This window comes from Anguilla anguilla, chromosome 12, assembly GCF_013347855.1.
Source record: "Anguilla anguilla isolate fAngAng1 chromosome 12, fAngAng1.pri, whole genome shotgun sequence".
NCBI lineage: Eukaryota > Metazoa > Chordata > Actinopteri > Anguilliformes > Anguillidae > Anguilla > Anguilla anguilla.
Window position 1 is genome coordinate 30,807,625 of NC_049212.1, and position 21,672 is coordinate 30,829,296.

At 44.5% G+C, this 21,672-nt stretch overlaps 3 protein-coding genes across 6 annotated transcripts in view; 1 reads left to right on the forward strand and 2 right to left on the reverse strand.

Annotated features, from left to right (window-relative positions):
• pcsk7 (proprotein convertase subtilisin/kexin type 7) overlaps positions 1-5,031 on the reverse strand; it is a 31,687-nt gene extending 26,656 nt beyond the window's left edge. Inside the window, exon 1 of one of the 3 annotated variants that reach the window (XM_035384523.1) lies at positions 4,673-5,031. The gene's annotated coding sequence lies outside the window, so the exon portion shown is untranslated. Of the gene's footprint in view, positions 1-3,802; positions 4,057-4,672 lie in introns of those variants that run through there. The other 2 variants (XM_035384522.1, XM_035384521.1) reach the window with 2 other exon arrangements.
• Positions 5,032-6,030: 999 nt separating this feature from the next.
• Positions 6,031-21,672, reverse strand: part of bace1 (beta-secretase 1) — a 130,752-nt gene continuing 115,110 nt past the window's right edge. The window contains exons 4-10 of one of the 2 annotated variants that reach the window (XM_035384524.1): positions 14,634-14,714; positions 13,879-14,016; positions 13,271-13,405; positions 10,759-10,860; positions 10,336-10,485; positions 9,074-9,245; positions 6,031-7,825 (exon numbers count right to left, since the gene is read on the reverse strand). In XM_035384524.1, coding sequence (XP_035240415.1) covers positions 7,581-7,825; positions 9,074-9,245; positions 10,336-10,485; positions 10,759-10,860; positions 13,271-13,405; positions 13,879-14,016; positions 14,634-14,714 — 1,023 coding nt within the window. In that variant the 3' untranslated portion in view covers positions 6,031-7,580. The remainder of the gene's footprint in view (positions 7,826-9,073; positions 9,246-10,335; positions 10,486-10,758; positions 10,861-13,270; positions 13,406-13,878; positions 14,017-14,633; positions 14,715-21,672) is intronic. The other variant, XM_035384525.1, reaches the window with a different exon arrangement.
• On the forward strand, positions 16,324-18,463 carry LOC118209307 (endonuclease domain-containing 1 protein-like). Its single transcript, XM_035384536.1, has 3 exons — positions 16,324-16,685; positions 17,664-17,820; positions 18,075-18,463. The coding sequence occupies exons 1-3, from the start codon at positions 16,389-16,391 to the stop codon at positions 18,461-18,463; spliced, it is 843 nt and encodes a 280-aa protein (XP_035240427.1). The 5' UTR covers positions 16,324-16,388.

Sequence of the window (21,672 nt, forward strand, 5' to 3'; positions counted from 1 at the left end):
CTAGCGTTACCGCGCTAGCCTTACCGCTCGGCCCAAAGACAACATAGCACACACGCAGCAGAACAACTCACAGTCACGTGCCATTATCACGCCAGCCACCGGAGGGAAGCATTACAGCCTCAGCACAAGTACTGAACTTCCCCGTTGGAAGCCTGTTCTGCCAGGTAAATAACGTTACAATACTTCATGTTTTGCGAAGGGGATAAGTGATACTTATTAAAGCTGTGGTCTACTTCTGATGTCTCATAATCCTGAAAAAATAATGCTATGTTATAATCCTGTCTGTCAAAACTATATTATGAATACAAATGCAGCGGTCGTGCCAGCCTGTGGAATGCTGCCTCTTTGGAAAGGCTACATTTCAAAATCTGCGTACTACACTAGTTCACTTGTGTTCTGATAAAAATAACAATTTTTTTGCCATAATGTACCAACTCGCGATAATGGCACAATGAAAGCATGTCATTCCTAATTTCATTACGCTTGTGACAGAAGCGGAATGAAATAGGACAACTGTTCTGCCATTTTCATAAAAACTCATTTTGTTTTCCAAACAGAGGAATAATAAAAGACACTAGCAATTTATGTTTTATTTACTCATGTTGCGCAAGTTACAGTGGCATAGGAAGAAAAAACTTTTTGGGGAGGCCTGTGAAAAAGTGCGTATATATGCCGACTAGGTATGTTTTTCGGAATAGGCTACATTTTTTTCCCCACACGCACTGTGCCCCGCTCCACCCCTCCTTAGAGATATCCTATGACACTACTGTATTCCTAACGGCAATGCGATCATCGACCTAACTATTCAAACTCAACTGCCTTATGGTGGTACTAAAGCACAATATACCAACAAACAGGTTTTTCTTTTTGAAATCAATATTACAGCAAACTACATACACAACAAAGAGAGCACAGGCTTCACACAAACCCAAACCAACAATGCAACACCCCTCCCGAAAAAGCGTGCATCAGCTTGTCACTGGCACACCTTATTAGTCTCAATTAAGAGGAAATAACTGAATTAAAATCAGACGGCTGAGATGTACACAAACAAACAAAGTCGAGGGAAAAACAAGACCAGCAAACTTTAAAAACACATGCCATCAAGCATCCTGCAACAAAGCCTAACCTCGCTCAGCCAGAAAACGATCAGCTATACAACTCTGAAAGGTCAATCATTTCTGTGAATAAACTTTCATTTTTAACTTAGGATATCCCAAGCGACAAACATCAACAATCTGTTAATGTACAACACAGAACCTTTAGTGATTACACTGTAGTAACATTACCACAGTGGTCATGAAAAATGTAGCTATACAATTCTAACTTACCATTGACGGCTTGCACGGAGGAGGTAAACTTACACAAACTAATTCAAAATGCACTTCTTTATACAGAGGACAACGTTGCCACAGAACTACTAGGCTTCTTTCTTTACCACACGCGGTAAGTTTTTTTTTCTTTTTTTTTCTCGGTGTTCCAGAGTTTGAATTGGCTACAATACAAAGATGACACGCTCAGGAACCAAACCGAATGCATTACCTTAAATAAGCTAAGATTGTGACATCTCGTTTTTACTTTTCAAATTAAGTGCTCTCTCTCTTTGAACCTCCCTTTGAATGCTACCACGGCTGTGTAAATATTATGATCTATAAACAATAGAAACATCAGACGCCGAAGACGACTGGCTCAAAAAAAACAAAAAAACAAAAAAAACAGGAGTAATTATTTTATTGCGGTTCAAGTCTGGGTCATCCAACATGGGGCTGAACATGTCCAGTCCCCACCACAGTCTGGTAAGTGCAATTGTCTGCAACCACAGCTGCGCGTTCAAGCATTAACCTCACTGCTGATTCAGAAGGGAGTAGACAACCACAGTTCTCCTCCAAAACATGCGGTGTCACCAGCTACTTTTTCCACACTGCAAACCAAAGCCAAGCTCGCACAGGGTAGAGTCAGAGGAAGACCTTTCGTATGCGCCTTTGACATGCAGTCATACGAGCACTCCTTTCCAGCCAGCGGGGGTCGCTCAAGGGCGATGAAACATCTGGTGCCTGTTCGACTGAACTCTCCTGGTTCACTCAGGCGCCAATCACGTGTTGCCCAATGGAGCTACCGGCCACAGTCCGCGCTGGCACTGTCCATTTTCGACCGCAGGCCGTGAGGGGCATCCATGCACCACAGCATGGTGCCTTAACTGAAGAAATTACGCTTTAAACAAAAGCAGTCCATCAGAAATGAAAGCTAAAGTTCATGCCTTTGTCTTGCAAAAACTCATTACTGCAACAACATAGCCAACATAAAAAAGCGGCTCCATGGCTGACGTGTGCAACAACAATACCAGTCTAGCAATGTTGGGAAAGGAACTAGCGCGTAGCTAAATGAAAGGCTGAGGATTCAAATACAAGGTGGGGCAGAGCAGTTGTACCCTCGGGCCAGGACCTAGACCTGGATCGCTGTAGTGAACATCCGCATGACTCCGATGACAGGAAAACTCTTTACGCAGCCAGATGTTTACTCAGCCAATTAAGGCGATGGACAGCTGATTTGCTGTGGAACTCGCTGTGGATAAGAAAATTAGCTAAGAAAATAAATTTAAAGAACTGACACTGCAATACTTGGCCTAACCCCCCAAGACAATGGGCCGCAAGCTGTGGAATGAAGACTGACAAAGCGTCAAAGCCATCTTTAGCACAGCAAGTTAAGCCGCTATGATACAGGTGGTGTCTGGATTCTGGATTGTAGAAAACCTTGAACAGCTCACAAATCTGGTGATGGCAAATGTTTTACATTTAGACGGCTTCTTTCTCAACAAACTGTCGATCGGTGATTTTTTTTTTTTTGCTTCAAGCAAATTTGTGGAAAGCTATCTAAATTGGCAAGGTCACCGAACCGGTCAGGCAAGTTTCTCATGCAGAAAATGCATCAACATTTTTATGCAAAGTTTTACCTCCACAAAAGTGATACCCGTAGTATATCAGAACCAAACTGCATCTGAGGTAGACTAAAGTGCAAGAATCATGTTCGAAAACAAAATAACTTGCACACCCACAAAGACATTTGTCTCTTATGTCAACACACACATACACACACATCCACACCTGCTTCCTGTTTGTCTGTCACCACATATACACGCAAACACACATATACACACACACTCTTGTCCATCTCCACCTGTTCAAAAGTAAACATTAAACCCAAGTTGTGACGCTCAATAACTCCAATGGCCTATCTATCAAAAATAGAGTGCTGTCACTAAAGGGCATTGCGTGTGTACACGTCTTTTCACTAAGGAAATTTCTCATCTGTCTGTCTCGACACCTCTCTCTCCTCTCCGGAACTGCCTTTCTTTATCGAGATACGCAGAAAGACGTCAGATGTCGCTAGCTCAATATCAGTATACAAATGACAGTAGTAAGTAGCCCTGCTACATAATGTAAGACCGTACACGTTATTTGAAGGGAGAGACTGCAAAGTGTTTTGTTTAACAAAATTGGTAGCTGACAGCTAGTTAGAAGTTATACTAGCTAACTGAGGGTGAACAAGCAATATCCACACATTAGCTACCTAGCTTACTAGCTGGCGAACACCAATTCTTTTGGAAAGTCAAAGACAAGAGCTGACAGTCAGACCAACTGAAAACAACATACCGTTATAGACTTATGGATACACAGAAACACACAGTAACGTTAATTGACACACGTTATACGTACGATGTTATTTAGCTAGCGGTTAGCTATCTTAGTAAGTAGCCGAATGAAGCAGTTTGATGAACTGGTCTAAAAGATAACGGTAGACTAACCTTTTAGATAACTAGCGTACAAACAATCCAATGCTGCTAGCTAGCTACGAGGCTAGCTACACCTGTTTGTACCACAGCCGTCACTCAGCGTTACCTCTCCGTCGAGATTGCAGTGAAGTTTACGAGCATATAGTATTCAATATTTCGCTTTTCAGAGTATCTGGTGAAAACAGCCTGCCATTCTGACCATCGTGCTCATATCGCCCTGTTGACACTGCACTTCCGCATCGTTCAGGTGAATTAATATATTTCGTCACTTCCTGAAACAAACAGGCGAACGACGTAACCATCTGCGCTGATCCCCTGAACCGGTGTTTCATTCCAGGGAGGAGTATTGAAACCTTATGGCATGCACTGTAATCGTGGAATTAGGGTCAAGTCTGTTGGTCTTTCGCAAATATGAAAAATAAAATAACAGTAGATATGCTCACACCTCGAAAAACAAGCACATGCAGGGCCCTTAGTAATAAAACGATAAAGCAGCGCATGACTGTTTTAATTGCGCACACAGAAATGCTTAAGAACAAAATCAGCGCCAATAAGGAACACAGCAGTGTATAACATATTGCTGACATAAAAAACTACTTATGGCCACGAGAGGACGATCTAAGACCATAAACACAGACTTCCTATCTGCGCATATTGAGTCAACTCCCAAGTTACCACACTACCACAGTGGGTAAGTTCTGACATGTGCTCAGCATCTCTCTCTCTCTCACACACACACACACACACATTCACTAGAGTTGCGTTGAATACAAAGTAAATAATTATCTTGTGGGCTGTCCTCCCCCTACACTGTGATATATTAGACACAGTGTGTGGATGCTGTGGATAACATTGTGTGGTTGTGGCTTGCTTTCCCCTTACCTTCCAGAGTCTGTTATTTGGTGCAGTATTTCTTCTGTTCTTGACTAATTTCATCTCTCAGTTCTGGAGCTACTTTTCCCGTTGACCACACTGGAAGCCTGGACTGAGCCCAGAGCCAGAATGGACACAGGAAGTGCCCGTGATCTCCTGTGTGTGGAAATCTCGTAGACCACATTGGAAGCCTGGACTGATCCCAGAGCCGGAATGGACACAGGAAGTGCCTGTGATCCTCTGTGTGTGGAAAGTGTCCCACTGCAGAGTTCCAGCCAAAATCCTGGACTCCTGCTGCCACCTCCTGGTCTCAGATCAGATTGGTCCCGTCAGAGCAGGCCGGGCTCTCTCCCCACGCTTCCTGAAACTGATGCTGAGGATTTAAGAGGCTCCAGATTCTCTCCCCTCCCTGCCCCCCTTGTGTACTCTAATGGACCCCCCCCTCCTCTCCCCAGGCTGCTAGAGTGTCTGTTTATGGTCAGGTCAACATACATTTCCCCCGGAACGCAGCAATTATATCCAGAGGTGGACAGAAGACAAGGAGCCCTGCAGTCCTTCAGCACGGTTCATGTTACATTTCTCATAAATGGAGCCAAGGGCACGCAGAGGGGGGTCACGTTTCTCCACATCATTTTCTCCATGAAAGAGTATCTAGAAGCCTGTTGTTTTTGCTCATATGCTCTTTTTTCATCCCTTTTCTAGGATTGATTTATTTCTTTATTGGCCATTGGAAAACCCTAGGATTTGGAATGTATATATACATGCGTCTTATGGAGTGCCTGTCAAGTCTTGATTCGTTTTGGTTTTCACTCTGACCTTCATGCTTAAATTTCCAGTGCATGATTTTTTTTTTATGGAAAAAGAAGATGATGGAGGGGTGTCCAATCTTATTCAAAAAGAGCTGGGGCAGTTTGGGTGCAGGTTTTTGTTTTAGCCCAGCACTGCAACACCCGATTTCTCTATTTAACTAATCAATGGGTTCAATCAAAACTTTGATAAGTAGAATCAGGTGCCTTAGTGTTGGGCTAAAACAAAAACCTGCACCAACATCAGCCCTTTTCGGATAAGAGTGGACTCCCATGTGACCGTAATACAGTGCTCTGAATCGCTAAGTGTCCCCTCAGCTAATTTGTGTTTTTTGTTTTTTGTTTTTGTTTTTTTAGCACATTTTGAATCGAAAGGTGTTGCAAAGTCCCACTGATCCTTGTATCATGTGGGTGAACTGACAGGGGACAGTGATTATTGAGTCATACGTGGGTTAGTGGACTCACACAATGCCTGCTCTGAGCTGATGCCAGGGAGCTTGCGCCTCCGTGTAGAAGCCTGAACAATCAAAGTGAGGTCATCAACCCGGGACAGGCGCGGTGTACAGGTACTAGGTATTTTATTCTTTGTCAGTACAGCCAGGTTCACCTTCGATACAGATCAGGTCTTTATTATTTACAGCAAGTCAACAGCGTCATTTTGACCCGTAGGCTTCATTTAGACTTTTTATATATTTTTAGCTCTTTTCTCTCCCTTGTGTACATTTATACAGTTAATGTGCTACAATCACAACACTATTAATATCCATTACTCACAAAGGAGGCCCCGGAGTGTGGGCGCACTCATTAATGAAGTTAATGTGGTCAGCGAAACAGCCCGTACACCCGTCAAACACTCTTATTCAAAGGAACCATTCAAAACACAGGGATATATCTAATATTAATTATATTAAATACGTTATCTCATTATTTCTCGATATCTGCCAAAAGCCTATATGTTTATACATCTCGTCTTCTCCAGGGGTGTCCGGTCTTACCCAAAAAGGGCTGGGGTGGGTGCTGCCTTTTATTCCAACTAGGAGGAGGTACTGACAAGAGCAGCCATGTTATAATGTAACTTGTGGTCAGACTGTATATCACCTGGAAACATAATGGACATATGTTTTATCTTGACATAAAACAATCCTGATATGAATATTTACATGAATATTCAAACAGAATGCAATAATTAAGTGAAATCCAGGAAGTTTCATCTCTCATACTTATATTCCTCTCTGTTCTAGCCCAGAACAACTACACTCGATTAAACTAATGAACTAATCACAGTCTTCATTGAAGAATTTTATTAGTTGCATCAGGTGTATTAGTACTGGATTACAATAAAAACCAGCCCTTTTTGGATGAGACTGGACACCCCTGCTCTACGCCTCTCCAATGTCAGTATCATCAACCTTGTATATATTTGATATTCACATTTTAAATATATGTTCTGTATATTTGTATAACCCTTATAATGAGTACAGTAGATCGTTAAATGTATGAAATTTGGCTGGTCAGCATCTTCATCCCTCCTCCACAGTATAGTTCTTCAGGGGATGGCACCAATCACAATAATTCATCATATTTAATAAGCATATCCAGCCCCATCCGTCCTTATTTGTTATATGCAAGCCTCATGCCATAAGTAACCACACACACACACACACACACACATACATACACACCTGTAAGCACGCACTCACACACACACACGCACGCACACATGCACACACACACACGCACACACACACACACACACGCACACACACGCACACACACACACACACACACACCCCTCCGGGACACACTCCCTGCACACATGCCGCTAGCTGTTTGTTGGCTCGCGGGCTGCGGGTCCAGTGAATGCGGGAGGCTTTGCTCAGGGCCCCGCGGGAGCCCGGCTGACGCTGGTGTCCCGGCCTGTCAGCAGACTCTGAGCAACACTTAGCTATACACATGGCCTCCTTCCCGCCAACAGGCGAAAGAGCCGCTAGAGTTACCCGCGCCCTCACCCCCGCAGGCACGGCCAGGGCAGCTGGGGGGGGGGGGGGAGCAACCTCCAACCGCCACGTGTAAATCCCGTGCGGCCTGCTTCCTCCCGCCCGCCCCCTCTCTCACTTGAGGAGGGAGATGTCGTCGGCGAAGTCACCGCCCCCCGGTGACCGGAGGCAGCGCGTGAAGCGCCACTGGCAGACCATGAGGCACAGCGGCAGCATGAAGAGGGCGCAGATTCCCGCCATGATGTAGGCGATGGTCATGAGGGTGGACTCGTCTGTCTGCGGGATGTTGTAGCCGCAGTCCTCCAGGTCCACGCCGTGGAACGGCCCCTCCACCGACGCCGTGCGGAACTCGTCGTGCACTGGGTGGGGGGGGGGGGGGGGGGGGGTCAACAGCAGGGTTACGCTAGCGGGTTTACAGACACCTGATTAGTTTGGGTTGAGATCTGCTCCTGTCCTCAGCTCGTGTACATCCTCAACTTTCCTCTCTCTGCCAGCCCCTGCCAGGTCACTCTCTCTTTCCCCCTCTCTGTCTCTGTCTCCGCTAATCCTCCTCTTCCCCCCCATGCCACTTAATCTTCTGTCAGTCACCATCTGTCTCTTCCATTACACACTCTCTCTCTCTCTTTTCTTTTTTGGCCTTACAAAATCAAAAGCTGACTTGGGGATTAAAACATGACTGAAGAAGCATCTCAAATAATACGTGATATAAACCAGTTATAGAAACAAGAGCTGAACTGAATCAACAATAACATAATTAAAAATACTTTAATGCACAGCCGTGTTCACTGTGAGTAATTTTAACTCTATTAGATTACATCTTCACCCTGTTGGACTGAAATAAACTTAGATTTTATTTAACACTGAGAACATGCTGTGAGCCATCATATTTACAGATAAAGGTAAATTATTGCCATGGTTATTAGTTAAATTAGTAACTGAAATGTTAGCAATAAAAACGTTAGCCTCATAACGCATGAGGGTTCTGTGGTTTCTGAGTATTTGCGGTAGACCTCCCACCTCTAGGGTTACTGTTGCTCTTAACCCTGATTTATGCACTCGTCTTCTCATTGTACGTCGCTCTGGATAAGAGCGCCCGCCTAATGCCACTAATGTAATGCAATGTACTGCACAAATAGCATTCACTGGCTTTATTCGTCTCCCTCCCTCCCTCTCCCTCCATCCATTTCCGTCCCTCTCTCTCCCTCCATCCCTCTCCCTCCCTCCCTCTTCCTCCATCCCTCTCCCTCGATCCCTCTCCCTCCCTCTCCCTCCATCCCTTTCCGTCCCTCTCTCTCCCTCCATCCCTCTCCCTCCATCCCTTTCCCTCCCTCCCTCTTCCTCCATCCCTCTCCCTCGATCCCTCTCCCTCCCTCCCTCCCTCTCCCTCCATCCCTTTCCCTCCCTCTCTCTCCCTCCATCCCTTTCCCTCCCTCTCTCTCCCTCCATCCCTCTCCCTCCATCCCTTTCCCTCCCTCTCTCTCCCTCCATCCCTTTCCCTCCCTCCCTCTCCCTCGACCCCTCTCCCTCCCTCTCTCCCCCTCCCTCCCTCTCCCTCCATCCCTCTCCCTCCTTCCCTCACCCTCCATCCCTCTCCCTCCCTCCCTCACCGTGGCAGGTGCTGACGGCGAAGCCGATGCGCTTCCTCTCCCGGTCGAAGACCACGTAGAAGCCCTCCATGATGACGGCGCCCATGACGGTGCCGGTGCTGGACTGCGACACGGCGAACTTGTAACAGTCCTCCTGCGCTGACGCCACGTCCTCCACAGGCCGCAGGTATTGCTGCAGGGGAGGGGCGGGGGGAAGAGTGATTGGATGGGAGAGAGCAATTCATCACTACCGCTGATCACACTATTACTACATAATCACTGATCACACTATCGCTGATCACACTATTACTAATCACTATATCACTGATCACTATGTTACTGATCACACTATCGCTGATCACACTATTACTAATCACTATGTTACTGATCACACTATCGCTGATCACACAATTACTATATTATCACTTATCACACTATCGCTGATCACACTATTACTAATCACTATATTACTGATCACTATGTTACTGATTACATAACCACTGATCACGCTATCGCTGATCACACTATTACTACATTATCACTGATCACACTATTGCTGATCACAATATTACTACACTATCACTGATCACATCATAGTGTACATTCTACATCATGAAACCTATGCACTTGTTGTACGTCGCTCTGGATAAGAGCGTCTGCTAAATGCCTATAATGTAATGTAATGTAATGATCACTGTATTACTGATCACAATATTACTTCATTATCACTGATCACTATATTACTGATCACTATGTTACTGATCACACTATTAGTGATTACATTATCACTGATCACACTATTGTTGATCACACTAATCAACATATGTTTTCAAAAAATATATTTTTAGTAACAACATTAAAATTACTGTCAATAATGTTATTATGATTTATTTTTTATTTTTTAAAATTTATCCTTGTTGTGTAGGCTTCAGCATAACAGAATGTATGGTTCTTGAGATTAAGGCCAGAGACTCATGTCCCCTACAGGGGACAAAAATGAATCGCCGGGTCACAGGAGGATATGACATTTTAAAAAGGCGACCTGCTAATTTTTGCCTAAATTCCAGACACAACTGGAATATGCTTTTTGCCAGTAAAAATGTCACTGCCCAGGCAACTTCTCCAAATGGTGAGACTATCTGAGTAAAAACTGGAGGACTCAAATCGTAGATCTTGTTACATGGAAACGTCGGTCTGGCTTTTTTTGTTCCTGAGCAAGAAAATTCAACATTTCAAAGACCCCCCCGCCCCACACCCCCCCACCCCCGCACCCACCACCATACCTGAGGCAGGATGGAGATGCGGAAAGACTGATTCCGATTCTCGCTCATCAGGTAGAGTGAGATGACGGGGAAGATGTGCCAGGGGGTGGTGCCAGCCTGCCAGCATACCAGCTGTTCCCCCAACCAGAACCCTGAGGGGAACTGCTCCGTCTGAGAGAGAGGCAGCGAGAAGGTGAAGGGAAGAGGGAGGTCAAGGCAAGGGCAAGTAAGAAAGAGGGGAAGAGAAAAAGACAGAAGAGAGGATAAAAGAGAAGGAGTGCGACGGTGAGAGCAGGTGAGAGAGGAAGGGGAAGGAGAGGGAGAATGACAGAGCGGAGGGAGGCGAGAGGAGCGAAGAGGAAGAGAGGAAAACGAGCTGAGGGTGAAAAAAAGTCAAAGTGAGAAGGAGGAAGGAGAAAGAGGAGGGCACGGGGCAGGGCTCACCGAAGAGGCCGCCTCTATGGCCTTGACGGCAGCCTGGAACACCTTATGGGGGAGCCGCAGGTTGGTGGTCCCGCTGTCCACAATGCTCTTATCGTAGTTATACTGCAAGAGACAATGCAGTCAACCAAGCCCAAATGACTGGAACTGAAAACAAGCCAGTCTGGATTCTACCTGAATTGGACTGAACTGGACTGGGCTGAATTGAACTGGACTGGACTGTACTGGACTGGACTGGACTGGACTGGACTGGACTGGACTGGACTGAATTGAATTGAATTGAATTGAATTGAATTGAATTGAATTGAATTGAATTGAACTGGACTGTACTTTACTGTACTGTACTGTGCTGGACTGGACTGGACTGGACTGGACTGGACTGGACTGGACTGGGCTGAATTGAACTGGACTGTACTTTACTGTACTGGACTGGACTGGACTGGACTGGGCTGAATTGAACTGGACTGGACTGTACAGAACTGGACTGGACTGGACTGGACTGTACAGAACTGGACTGGACTAAATTGGACTGGACTGGGCTGAAATGGCAGTGGGCCACAGGGCAGACTGAGCAGTTACACATCAGACTGTTGACTCTAAAGCAGCGCAGCAAAAAAAATTGCTCCTGTGAAATTTACCGTGGCAAAATGTTGTGTAAATTTACCCATCGACATTAAACTTTGTACAGGCCTTTATTGCAAAAAAAGGGAAGATTGCACAGAAGATCACATCTGCAGTCTTCATTCCACACCACTTATGTCAATATTACAGTAAAACCACAACATTCTCCATGTGTTACAAATACAGGGGGCAGGGGATCAGGCAGAGACAGGGAGGAAAGGGAGGAGACAGAACGGATTTTGATTTAATCTGCTTAAATCTACTTGTGGGATGTGGCTAAAAGTCAGAATGTAGTCATTGGTACAGAATGTACCAATGAACAAAGAGACAAGGAGACACATTTATTCAACCACAGATACACAGTGTGTACATACAGTGCACATACACATATTTATATATGTATATGGCCAAGTGTGTTCCAAGCTGTTATCAAGGCAAATTGTGGCTACTTAGGGTGTAAAATATAATATAATAAGATAGTTTTGATTTGTTTTACCTTTTGTTGGTCACTGCATAATTCCATTTGTGTTATTTCATAGTTTTGATGACTTGACTATTATTCTAAAATGTGGGGATTAGTAAAAATAAAGCAAACCCCTTCTGTGAGTAGGTGTGTCCAAATTTTTGACTGGTACTGTATGTACATACATACATACAGTATATGCAGCACATACATACATACACACATACACACACACACACATACATCACGATGGTGCTGAGGCCTGACTTTAAACCAGGGTCATATAGGAGTGACTGTTTGCCGGAATGGTTACAGCAGAGGACAGAGCAGAACAACTGCCAGATAAAGTCAAGGAGGAGGGAGGAAGAGGGCCTGTACAGCATGGTCTGTTGCGCTGAAGATAGTTGCTGAAGGCAGTGACAACTATTGTACAAGAAGAGCCTAAAACCTACCCACAAAGCAACAGAGGGGTGTGAAAACCTGTATCAGCCGATGAGTCAAGTCAGAGATAAATGATGGCGTGGTTTAGGGACGTCATCTAAATGCAGAAATACATTATGATCTCATAAAGGAAAACATGGGAGTGGCTTGGAGGTACCCATCATTTGGGATCTAACTTTTTGGGGACTCAATTTTTGAGGGACAAAATCTTTAGAAGGCCAACTCCAGCCTGCTATCTGAGTAAGGACACTTCGCTTCAGAGAGACTGTAGGCAGGTGAGAAACAGAGGGGCTTTTCATTTATAAGCTTGTGTTTATTCTTGCTTTGAGATTATAAGATTCATTGTAACATGCTTAGCTAAGGATTAACCTACTAGGTAAGTGGCGCATATAACCTGTAGAAGCTGTAAGTCGCATCTTACCTACCTAGTGAATGTGTGATTATTGTACTCAAAATTAGCTCAAATCTCGAAAACCAGAATTTGGGTTCTGAGGTCTGTTTAAATTCTGACTTTAAATTTATAGATCTCATTGCACCCACTGACCTTGAAGTAGAGCCCTGATCTCTATATTAAGGTGAACCCACACCAACAATATCTACTCCATATAGAGCAGGCAAGACAGTAGGCTACATGACTTCAGCTAGATCTACCCGTGCAGTTAAGCTACTGCAGAAGATACAAAACTGGGAAAGGGTAGAGGTATACAACATTATGTCCTACACCTCTACCAAATTTGTACCTTTCACTGCCAGTATTTCTCTGCAGAGATTACTTTGAGACTCCCAGTCACTAAGAGAGACTTAATCTTGTTTTTTGGTGGAATTCCCCATTTAAATATGGCCTAATGTAATTATAGTTGGTTAGGAGCGGTTTATCTAGCGTGATTAAGGAGAAAGTCTTCATCATAAAGCACTATTTAGAGAAAATGCATTAAGCCACTGAGTCTGCAGCTCATTAATCCTTTGAAAAAGAAGAACCATAATACTCACCTCCTTGCAGTCCATGTTGAGGTCCTGACCATTGACTTCGATGCGCACAATGATGACCTCATAGTACCACTCCCGGCGAATAGGTGTATACCACAGGTCGCCCACGTACAAGGAGGGGTCCACGCCCCCGATGATCTAACAAGATAAAAAAGAACGACAATATTAATAATATTAATAAAAGATTTTTAAAAAAGAAAAAGATATTGTTATTTTCTTCTTCAGATCTCTTCTTCTTCTGTTTTCTCCTGTCTCAGTTGTCCCTTCCCAGTCTGTTTTCCCACTTGTCTATGTCCCTCTTCCACTCTTTCCTCTTCCAGACACACTCTCGTAGGCTTATCTCCATAAAGGAACCCTTTTTAGTTCTTTATGGAACCCTCTATCTTTTTGGAAGCCTTTCTTCGGAGAGTACAGAGCGCCCCCCCCCCCCACCCCCACCCATCACACTGCCCCCCTCACCATGCTGCCCCCCACAGTAGCACTGCCCCCCCTCACCATGCTGCCCCCCCCCCCCCCCACCATGCTGCCCCCCTCACCATGCTGCCCCCCACAGTAGCACTGCCCCCCCTCACCATGCTGCCCCCCCCCCCCCACCATGCTGCCCCCCTCACCATGCTGCCCCCCACAGTAGCACTGCCGAGGCTGTAGTTCTGACTGTACCCAGCGCCACAGAGCTGCAGAGAGAACAGGTCGGGCACAGAAGTCTGTCGCACCAGGGAGTCAAAGAACGGCTCCAGAGTTTCATCAGGCTGTGGGGAGAGAGAGAGACAAACAGAGAGAGAGAGAGAGAGAGGGGGGGAGAGAGAGAGCAGAGAGAGAGAGACAAACAGAGAGAGAGAGAGAGGGAGAGGGGGTAGAGACACAGAGAGAGAGGAGGTAGAGATAGATACACAGAGAGTGAAAGAGAAGGAGAGAGACAGCAACAGAGAGAATCAATTAATAAATGTGGATTATGAATTAATAAAATATAAGTCCTAGATCGACATTCAATTGCTACTTTAATGAAAACATATGCATGATATACATTAAAATACCACTAGATGACACTAGAGTGGTTGAGATAGGGGATCTCTTTATTTAATTATATTTCACTACAGCTACACTCCTGCGGATCACATCAAGGGAACTTCAAATGAAAAATAAAACTGTAGAGAAAAAATTGTCATTTAAAAATAGGCCATTTTAAGCAAACACAATGGAGCAAAGCACTGTGGGATTGCTGTCTCTATTTTGAAGGAGCAGTTGATTGTTCTTGGTATCCAGGACCTTTTCAAAAGCTCCCCTGGAAGTAGATATTCCAAGTTTTTTCCCATTGGAGGTTCCCTTTAAGTACTTCCTGGAATGAGGCTAATTACTATTGGCTAACCTTTTCTCTATGGAAGGTGGAATTGAGATGATGTAGACTGTTCTGAGCGCCCTCTGAGCAATGACTCTGTTGAAGTTCCAGCTGTTTGCACAAAATGGTTGAGGTTCAGTTGGCTGTTGAAACAGTTGAGCCTGGTTCAGTGGTACCAGCTTTGCCCAGGTAGAATTATTCACCATGCTGGTGCATGTTTCCACAGCACAATCGCTAAAGTTCTAGTTGTGGGTCTTCAAATTCACATGACTTCTATCACAATCTATCAGTGACAGTATAATTACAGCTACACTACGAATGGTAATCAGGGGTAATGTAGCGTGCTATGTGATTTCAGAGAAATTAATTCTCAAATATACAATCAAATATTAAGGCAACATTTTCTATGAATGGTCCTTCCTAAGCAGTACATAGCTCCTTCATAAGAACTACATAGACATTCATAAGTGCTTTTGTCAGATGTCATGTCATGGCAGTATCACTTCCTGTATCAATGGTAACATAACACATCATAAGTCTATTTGCGGTTACAGACATAAGCATCAATTACTGTTACTGTAGTTATGATGGAGTCAAATATTTCCTAAAAAGGATCTTTTATAGAAAGTGTTACTTATATTAATATGAAACCCTCACTGATACAGGCAGTGTGGTATAATGTTTAGGGAACTGGGCTGCAGCTTAAATTCTCAGATAGGACACTGCTGTCGTATCTTCTGTGGTTAAGCTGATTTGCTTTAGTGCTGTAGTACATATCTGTATGAGTGGACACAATGTAAATTTTCAAAAGTTGTATAAGTTGCTCTAGATACGATGCCAAAAGAGCACTGATACTACGTGGAATATTAAATATTAAACTCTCCTTTCTCTGACGTGTCAGACTGTAGAAGTTGGCACAGCAATTTTCAGATGCACTACCAGTTTCGTCTGGCTCTCTGGTCTTATCTCCCTGATTATTCTCGAATTCTGGGTAGGTTATAAAGGGCCCGACATGGGGTGGGAGGAAGGGACAAGGCTGCAGGTTCTGTGCCATTCTCACACATTGAGCCCAAACTCTGGGAACCTAACATATGGTCCTATTTTTCCACAACACATTGCCTTGCTGGAGAACAACAACAGCCCGAGCAACAACCTTACAGGGTTCTTCTGATCAGCTGGACCTATACAGCTTTGGACCATCTAGTTTTGTACGGTATATGACTGAATTACCTGGTCATTAGATCCTTTCCCCGTAATCCATATGCTATCAATGATTTTCCAGTAAAGGGGAAAACTTTTGCTGATGGTAAATGCGAATAATTTGTAATGACATTCATATGTATGCAATGATGTGGGCCTTTAATATATTTCACTTGGGCCAGATTTAACTAAAATCTAAAACAAGCTAAAGGAGGAACACAACATCACACTCACAGAAAGAGACACACACACACATACACACACAAGCATGCATTCTCACACGCACACACACACACACACACACACACACAAGGCAATCCGGTATGTATGCAAGCAAAAACGCGGCTTTTTTTGGGTCTGTTGACCTTTTTAAAAAAAATTGAGAGAGCGAATGAGAGAGAGAGAGAGAGAGAGCGAGAGAAAGAGAAGAGTGACCCGCAAATAGTGTATCAAGGTAGATAAGGAGGAACCAATATAAGAAGAGGACCACTCTAGACCAAATCCTGACTCTGCTGTGGAACTGTGTGCTACAGGTAAAGTGCTCAGAATTCTGCTAAACTGGTTCTCTGAATTCCACTGGCTCAGATGCAGGTCTTGGCAGCGTTGTGCTTCCTTGTCTTGGCACACCTGCCCCCCCTGAGGGGGGAGGTAGTGGGAAGCTTCCAGGACATCCCGGAGTGCCTGGACTTCTTCTACGAGGGCAAGGTGCCAGAGTGGGGTGCGGCCACGCCTGGCGCCGCCCGTTTGTGTCAGCGATTCAAGAACAGCTACCACTTTGCCACGCTGTACGACACGCTCCACCGCATCGCCGTCTACTCCGCCTACCGCTTTCAGACCAGCGACGGCGGCGGTCGCGAGAAGCGCTGGTTTGTGGAGCCACAGGTGAGCACAGAGGAAGACTCACAGCGACCTTCCTCCCAGTTTAGTTCAGCTGTTCAGCCTCGCGCAGCGTCACACTCCTCTCAGCGATATCCTCACAAGCCAGCGATAAAAAACATCCCAATTTCAGATTCTGAGACACAGGCAAGTCTAGAGCTTCCGTAGGTAACAGATCCTATAAAAAGCCAATGAATGGTCTTCAAAAGCAGAGGACGTACTCCAAGCAACAAAAAACACAGAATTCTTTTTCATTTTCTATTAAGCTGTGTTAAGTCTTTTGTGGGAAAGTTTAAAAAAAAAACACTACTGAATATACAGGAGATGGAAAGACTGACAGAGAACTGAAAAGGAGTTATCAGAAGAGAGAGAAAATGACAGGCACATTAAAAGAGAAGTAACACATACATACACACATGTGAAAAGTACTGCACTTATTTTATTTCATATTCACTTCAAATGATCCTTGGGGACAACGTGTCTCACGTTTTAAAAAACGGAATTTGTGGAAATAGTCTTTTAATGAGGTTTTTTTAATACATGCAGAGTGATGCATGGCACAGATGGTGGATTCAACACCAGCAAGAGGCTCATTTATCTTTAGAAATGCCTTTGCAGATTACCAAACATCATCTCACACACATGAAAAAACAAAACACACACACGCACACACTCACAAACAAACACACAGACACAAACAGACACACATACCCCTCCCCCCACACACACGCTCACTCACGCACAGCCACACACACATACGCACACACTCACAAACAGACACACATAACCCCCCCCCCCACACACACACACACCCACAAACAGACACACTTACACACACAAACAGAAACACATACCCCTCCCCCCCACACACACACATGCTGACTCATGCACACACACACACACAGACACCACAAACACTCACCATACACACACACACACACAAACACACACACACAATGGTTTGACTGGAGAGCTTTTTCACAGCTCGTGGACCTCAGTTTGGGTGCGGAGATGCGGGACGGGTACTGGCTCGGGCAGGACAATCCGGGGGTGTACCTGGGTGAGAGGCAGGCTCTCAACGAGGACTACACACACTCCGGCTTTGACCGCGGACACCTCAACCCAAACGGACACCACCCAGGTAACGCAGCCCCATGCCTCGGGCCTGATCCAAGCTACAAACATCTCCATTACTGTATCCGCTGTAGTCTTTCTCAGTCGTTTCTGTTTGGTTTTTATACTGCAGCTGAAGGAGTTCTGAGGGGATGTTAACATAAGAAACAGAAAAGAATTCAGTTCCACTTAAAAATCACCTTACCATCTCTCTCTCTCTGTCTCTCTCACCCTCTGCCTCTCCTCTCTCTGTCCCTCTATGCCCCCCCCACTCCCCTGCAGTGCCCAGCCGCAACGCCACCTTTACCCTTACCAATGTGGTGCCCCAGAACCCCAAGCTGAACCAGAATGCCTGGCGCATGTACGAGTCCCAGCTGACTGACCTCTTCAACGTCCAGTGCTCGCAGGCCTACGTGCTGGTGGGCGCCATCCCTTCCGCTGACAACTGGATCGTCAAGAACAACGTCAAGCGGGTCAACATCCCCGACTACATCTGGAACGCCTACTGCTGCCTGGACAACAACGGCCAGCCCACCCACAGCGGGGGGGCCACAGCTCGCAACACTGAGCAGAACCACGTTGACAGGCGCACTCTCTCAGAGCTGGAAGAGTTCTTGAGTCAGTACCAATCACCAGTGGGGGAGCTCTTTCTCAACAACTGTGGGGCTTAGAAGAGTATTCTGTGGGGTTTAGAAGAGTATTGTACATTACAGAAGGGAAGTCAGACACACCCCATAGGCGTACAGAGAATATTTCTGTCTATTTTTGTAATTTCCATTTCACCATGAACTCATTTATCTAATTTATGCACTAAAACCCACTTATTCACAATTTAGTTATTTGGTTGATGCATTTACAAAGGAGTACTTAATATGGTAAGAAAACCACCACGAGATATTGCAATCTCACAAGTTCTCCCCATTCAACCTTTAAATAATCAACAATGTTAAATTTCGACGTGGATACAGCTACTGTAACAATGGAATTGAAGACAAACTTCCACGGGTATATAACACACACATTGATTCTCCCATTTTAAATAAAGGCTGTACGTCTTCAGAAATCAGTCCCAGTTTGTCTGCTTCCATAAGGGAATTATATTACATTACATTACAGGCATTTAGCAGACGCTCTTATCCAGAGCGACTTACACAACTTTTACATAGCATTTTACATTGTATCCATTTATACAGCTGGATATATACTGAAGAAATTTCGGGCAAGTACCTTGCTCAAGGATACAACAGCAGTGTCCTACCCGGGAATCGAACCTGCGACCTTTCGGTTACAAGCCCAGTTCCTTACCCACTGTGCTACACTCCGGAATAAATAGGCAAAAGACACCATACGGTACAATAAAGCCACTGAGCTACATCAAAACTGAAGGATACCTATACAAGTCCCTGGAGTATGTTACTCTGAGTAGTATGCTGTGTAGACACACAGTCACCAAGCAATGACCCTGGATCCTTTGACATATGTTTGATGGATTTAAAATGACACTTGGTATTTGCAGGCCTCTAGCTCGTAGAGACTCACGTTTGTAACTGACAATTCCTAGACCTCTGTATGGTGGCACCATCTAACGTGTCTCCTACTGCCTTGGGTAGCTAATGTTATCTAGCAGACTAGTATTAGTTAATGATATTTAAAAGGCAGTGGCTGACATTATTTCTATCACAAACTCTCAGTGTGACACTGAAGTATAATTGCAGCGTTGCGATGGAAAAGAGGCCAGAGTTTGAACCAGGGCCTTTTACAGGAAGAACCACAATGGGCCCGTGAGAAAACGAAGATGCAAAGAAAAGCCAACCACAACGACAGAAAGGAAACATGACTGTAGATGAAGAAAACCACGTGGGGCATTTAGTATTAGGCTGCCTGTGGTCTTTTAAAAAAAAAAATTAGGTAGAGAAGAATTCAGTTAATTTATGCACATTTAAAAAACAATTTGAAAAAACATTTGAAAAACAAACCAAAGTGCAAACATTTTTTTGCCAATGTCTACTTACAATAACACAAAAAGATGAGTTTTACTTAAAAATAAACTAAGACACAACTCTCCTCAAAATAGCCTTCTTGGGCTTTAATTACAATTAAATTAATTATTGGAAGTCTCAAACTTTTCCCCTCCTAATTTGTAGGTGCCCCTATGAAGATTCTAGGGGTGATGCGTGGTGAAGAACTGAATTGGAGATGCTTTAAAAAATGATTGTGTGCGTCTAACTGAAACTGTTAGGTCTCTCTGCAGATATCGACACTGGAAGACGAAGAAGCAGCTCAAGCAACTATAAACAGATAGAACCACATATTCATCAACCACACGGTGCAGCAGGGTGGAAATGACTGCCATCTCGCTTGATTGTGTTCCACCGCAACCATAGACCCGCTGTCAGCCGCCCATACCAAGAGGACCCAGCACTGCTATGCCGAAATGTAGATGGCACTATCTCTCCTGACATTAACCGGGACTGGCCCAGTACTCTTAGTCCATCCAGGCCAAGTCTCATACTGTGATGATAACCTATTTTGGCCTTAGTCAGTACTTAGACATGGGTGCATGTTTCTGTCTTTTTTTTTACATTTAACTGGAATGTAACAGAAGTGTTGGGAATGCAGATCTGGTGATGAAGATCGGCATCAGGCCCTTGCCAACTGGGTTCTTCCATCTAGAGTGTTTTTGTTAATTGCTTGCTAAACTTGTTAACCTTCCTGAAAACGAGAGAAATACATGGAAAAGATATATTAGAACTTCTTAAGAAAACTCAGTCACAAGTTTCGCCACTGACACGCAGCACCATACTGCAGGTTAGGACAGCAAACAACAGTAACGTTAGCACTGATGATTTGGCTCAGTATAGAACAGTTTAGTACAGTGTGAACTGGACTTGATGGACATTGCTTTGAATAACTGTTTCATAATGCGTATTATTCCTTATCAGACCAGTGTTTTGTAGTTGTTCCAATGACCTTCCGTATGCACTTATTGCACTTCGCTTTGGATAAAATGACTGTAATGTAATGTAATGTAATAGCTAAGCTGAACTACCATGCTAGTGGATGACGCTATATGGATAATGTGTGCTGCCATAATGTAGCTACAATTACAGATAGCAGGCTATTAAGTTAGCAATGCACAATCCTATTTGTAACTATAGCTCCTATTTGTAACTATGTCCTGAGCTATGTCAGGGGCGACATAGCTCAGGACATAAGAACGGTTGTCTGGCAGTCGAAGGGTTGCCGGTTCGATCCCCGCCCTGGGCGTGTCGAAGTGTCCCTGAGCAAGACACCTAACCCCTAAATGCTCTGGTGAGTGAGAGGCATCAATTGTAAAGTGCTTTGGATAAAAACGCTATATAAATGCAGTCCATTTACCATTTATAGCTAAAAGTAAACTAACTCAACTCCCTAGCTAGCATGCTATCTCCTACTGCCTTGGTAGCTAATGTTAACTAGCAGACTAGCAATAGTTAATGATATTTAAAACGCAGAGGCACACATCATTTCTATCACAACCTATCAGTGACACTGAAGTATAATTACAGGGTTGTGATGGAAAAGAGGCCTGAGTTTGAACCAGGGCCTTTAAAAAGTGATTCTTTCCAGAAATGGCCAAACACAGAGGAGGAAGAAGAACCGCCAGTGGACGGAGCTAAGCAGAAGGCAGAAGTCATGAAAGCATCTGCACATCTTGAGAAGGAACAACACAGTGGCCGCGCTCCTTCCAGAGAAGAACCACAAGTGGCCAGTGTGAAAATGAAGATAAGAAAAGCACAGAAAAGCCAACCGCAGGGGCATTAGATTGTGAGGAGATGGAAATTGATACAATACAGGCAATAAGTATTAGGCTGCCTGTGGTTTTTTATTTATTTTTTGT

What these genes read in the sequence shown, in the direction of transcription:
- LOC118209307 (XM_035384536.1), top strand. Translation starts at nt 16,389, where the DNA reads ATGCAGGTCTTGGCAGCGTTGTGCTTCCTTGTCTTGGCACACCTGCCC. An exon ending in GCTGGTTTGTGGAGCCACAG is followed by an intron (nt 16,686 to 17,663) that starts GTGAGCACAGAG and finishes GCTTTTTCACAG; the next exon opens with CTCGTGGACCTCAGTTTGGG. An exon ending in CCCAAACGGACACCACCCAG is followed by an intron (nt 17,821 to 18,074) that starts GTAACGCAGCCC and finishes ACTCCCCTGCAG; the next exon opens with TGCCCAGCCGCAACGCCACC.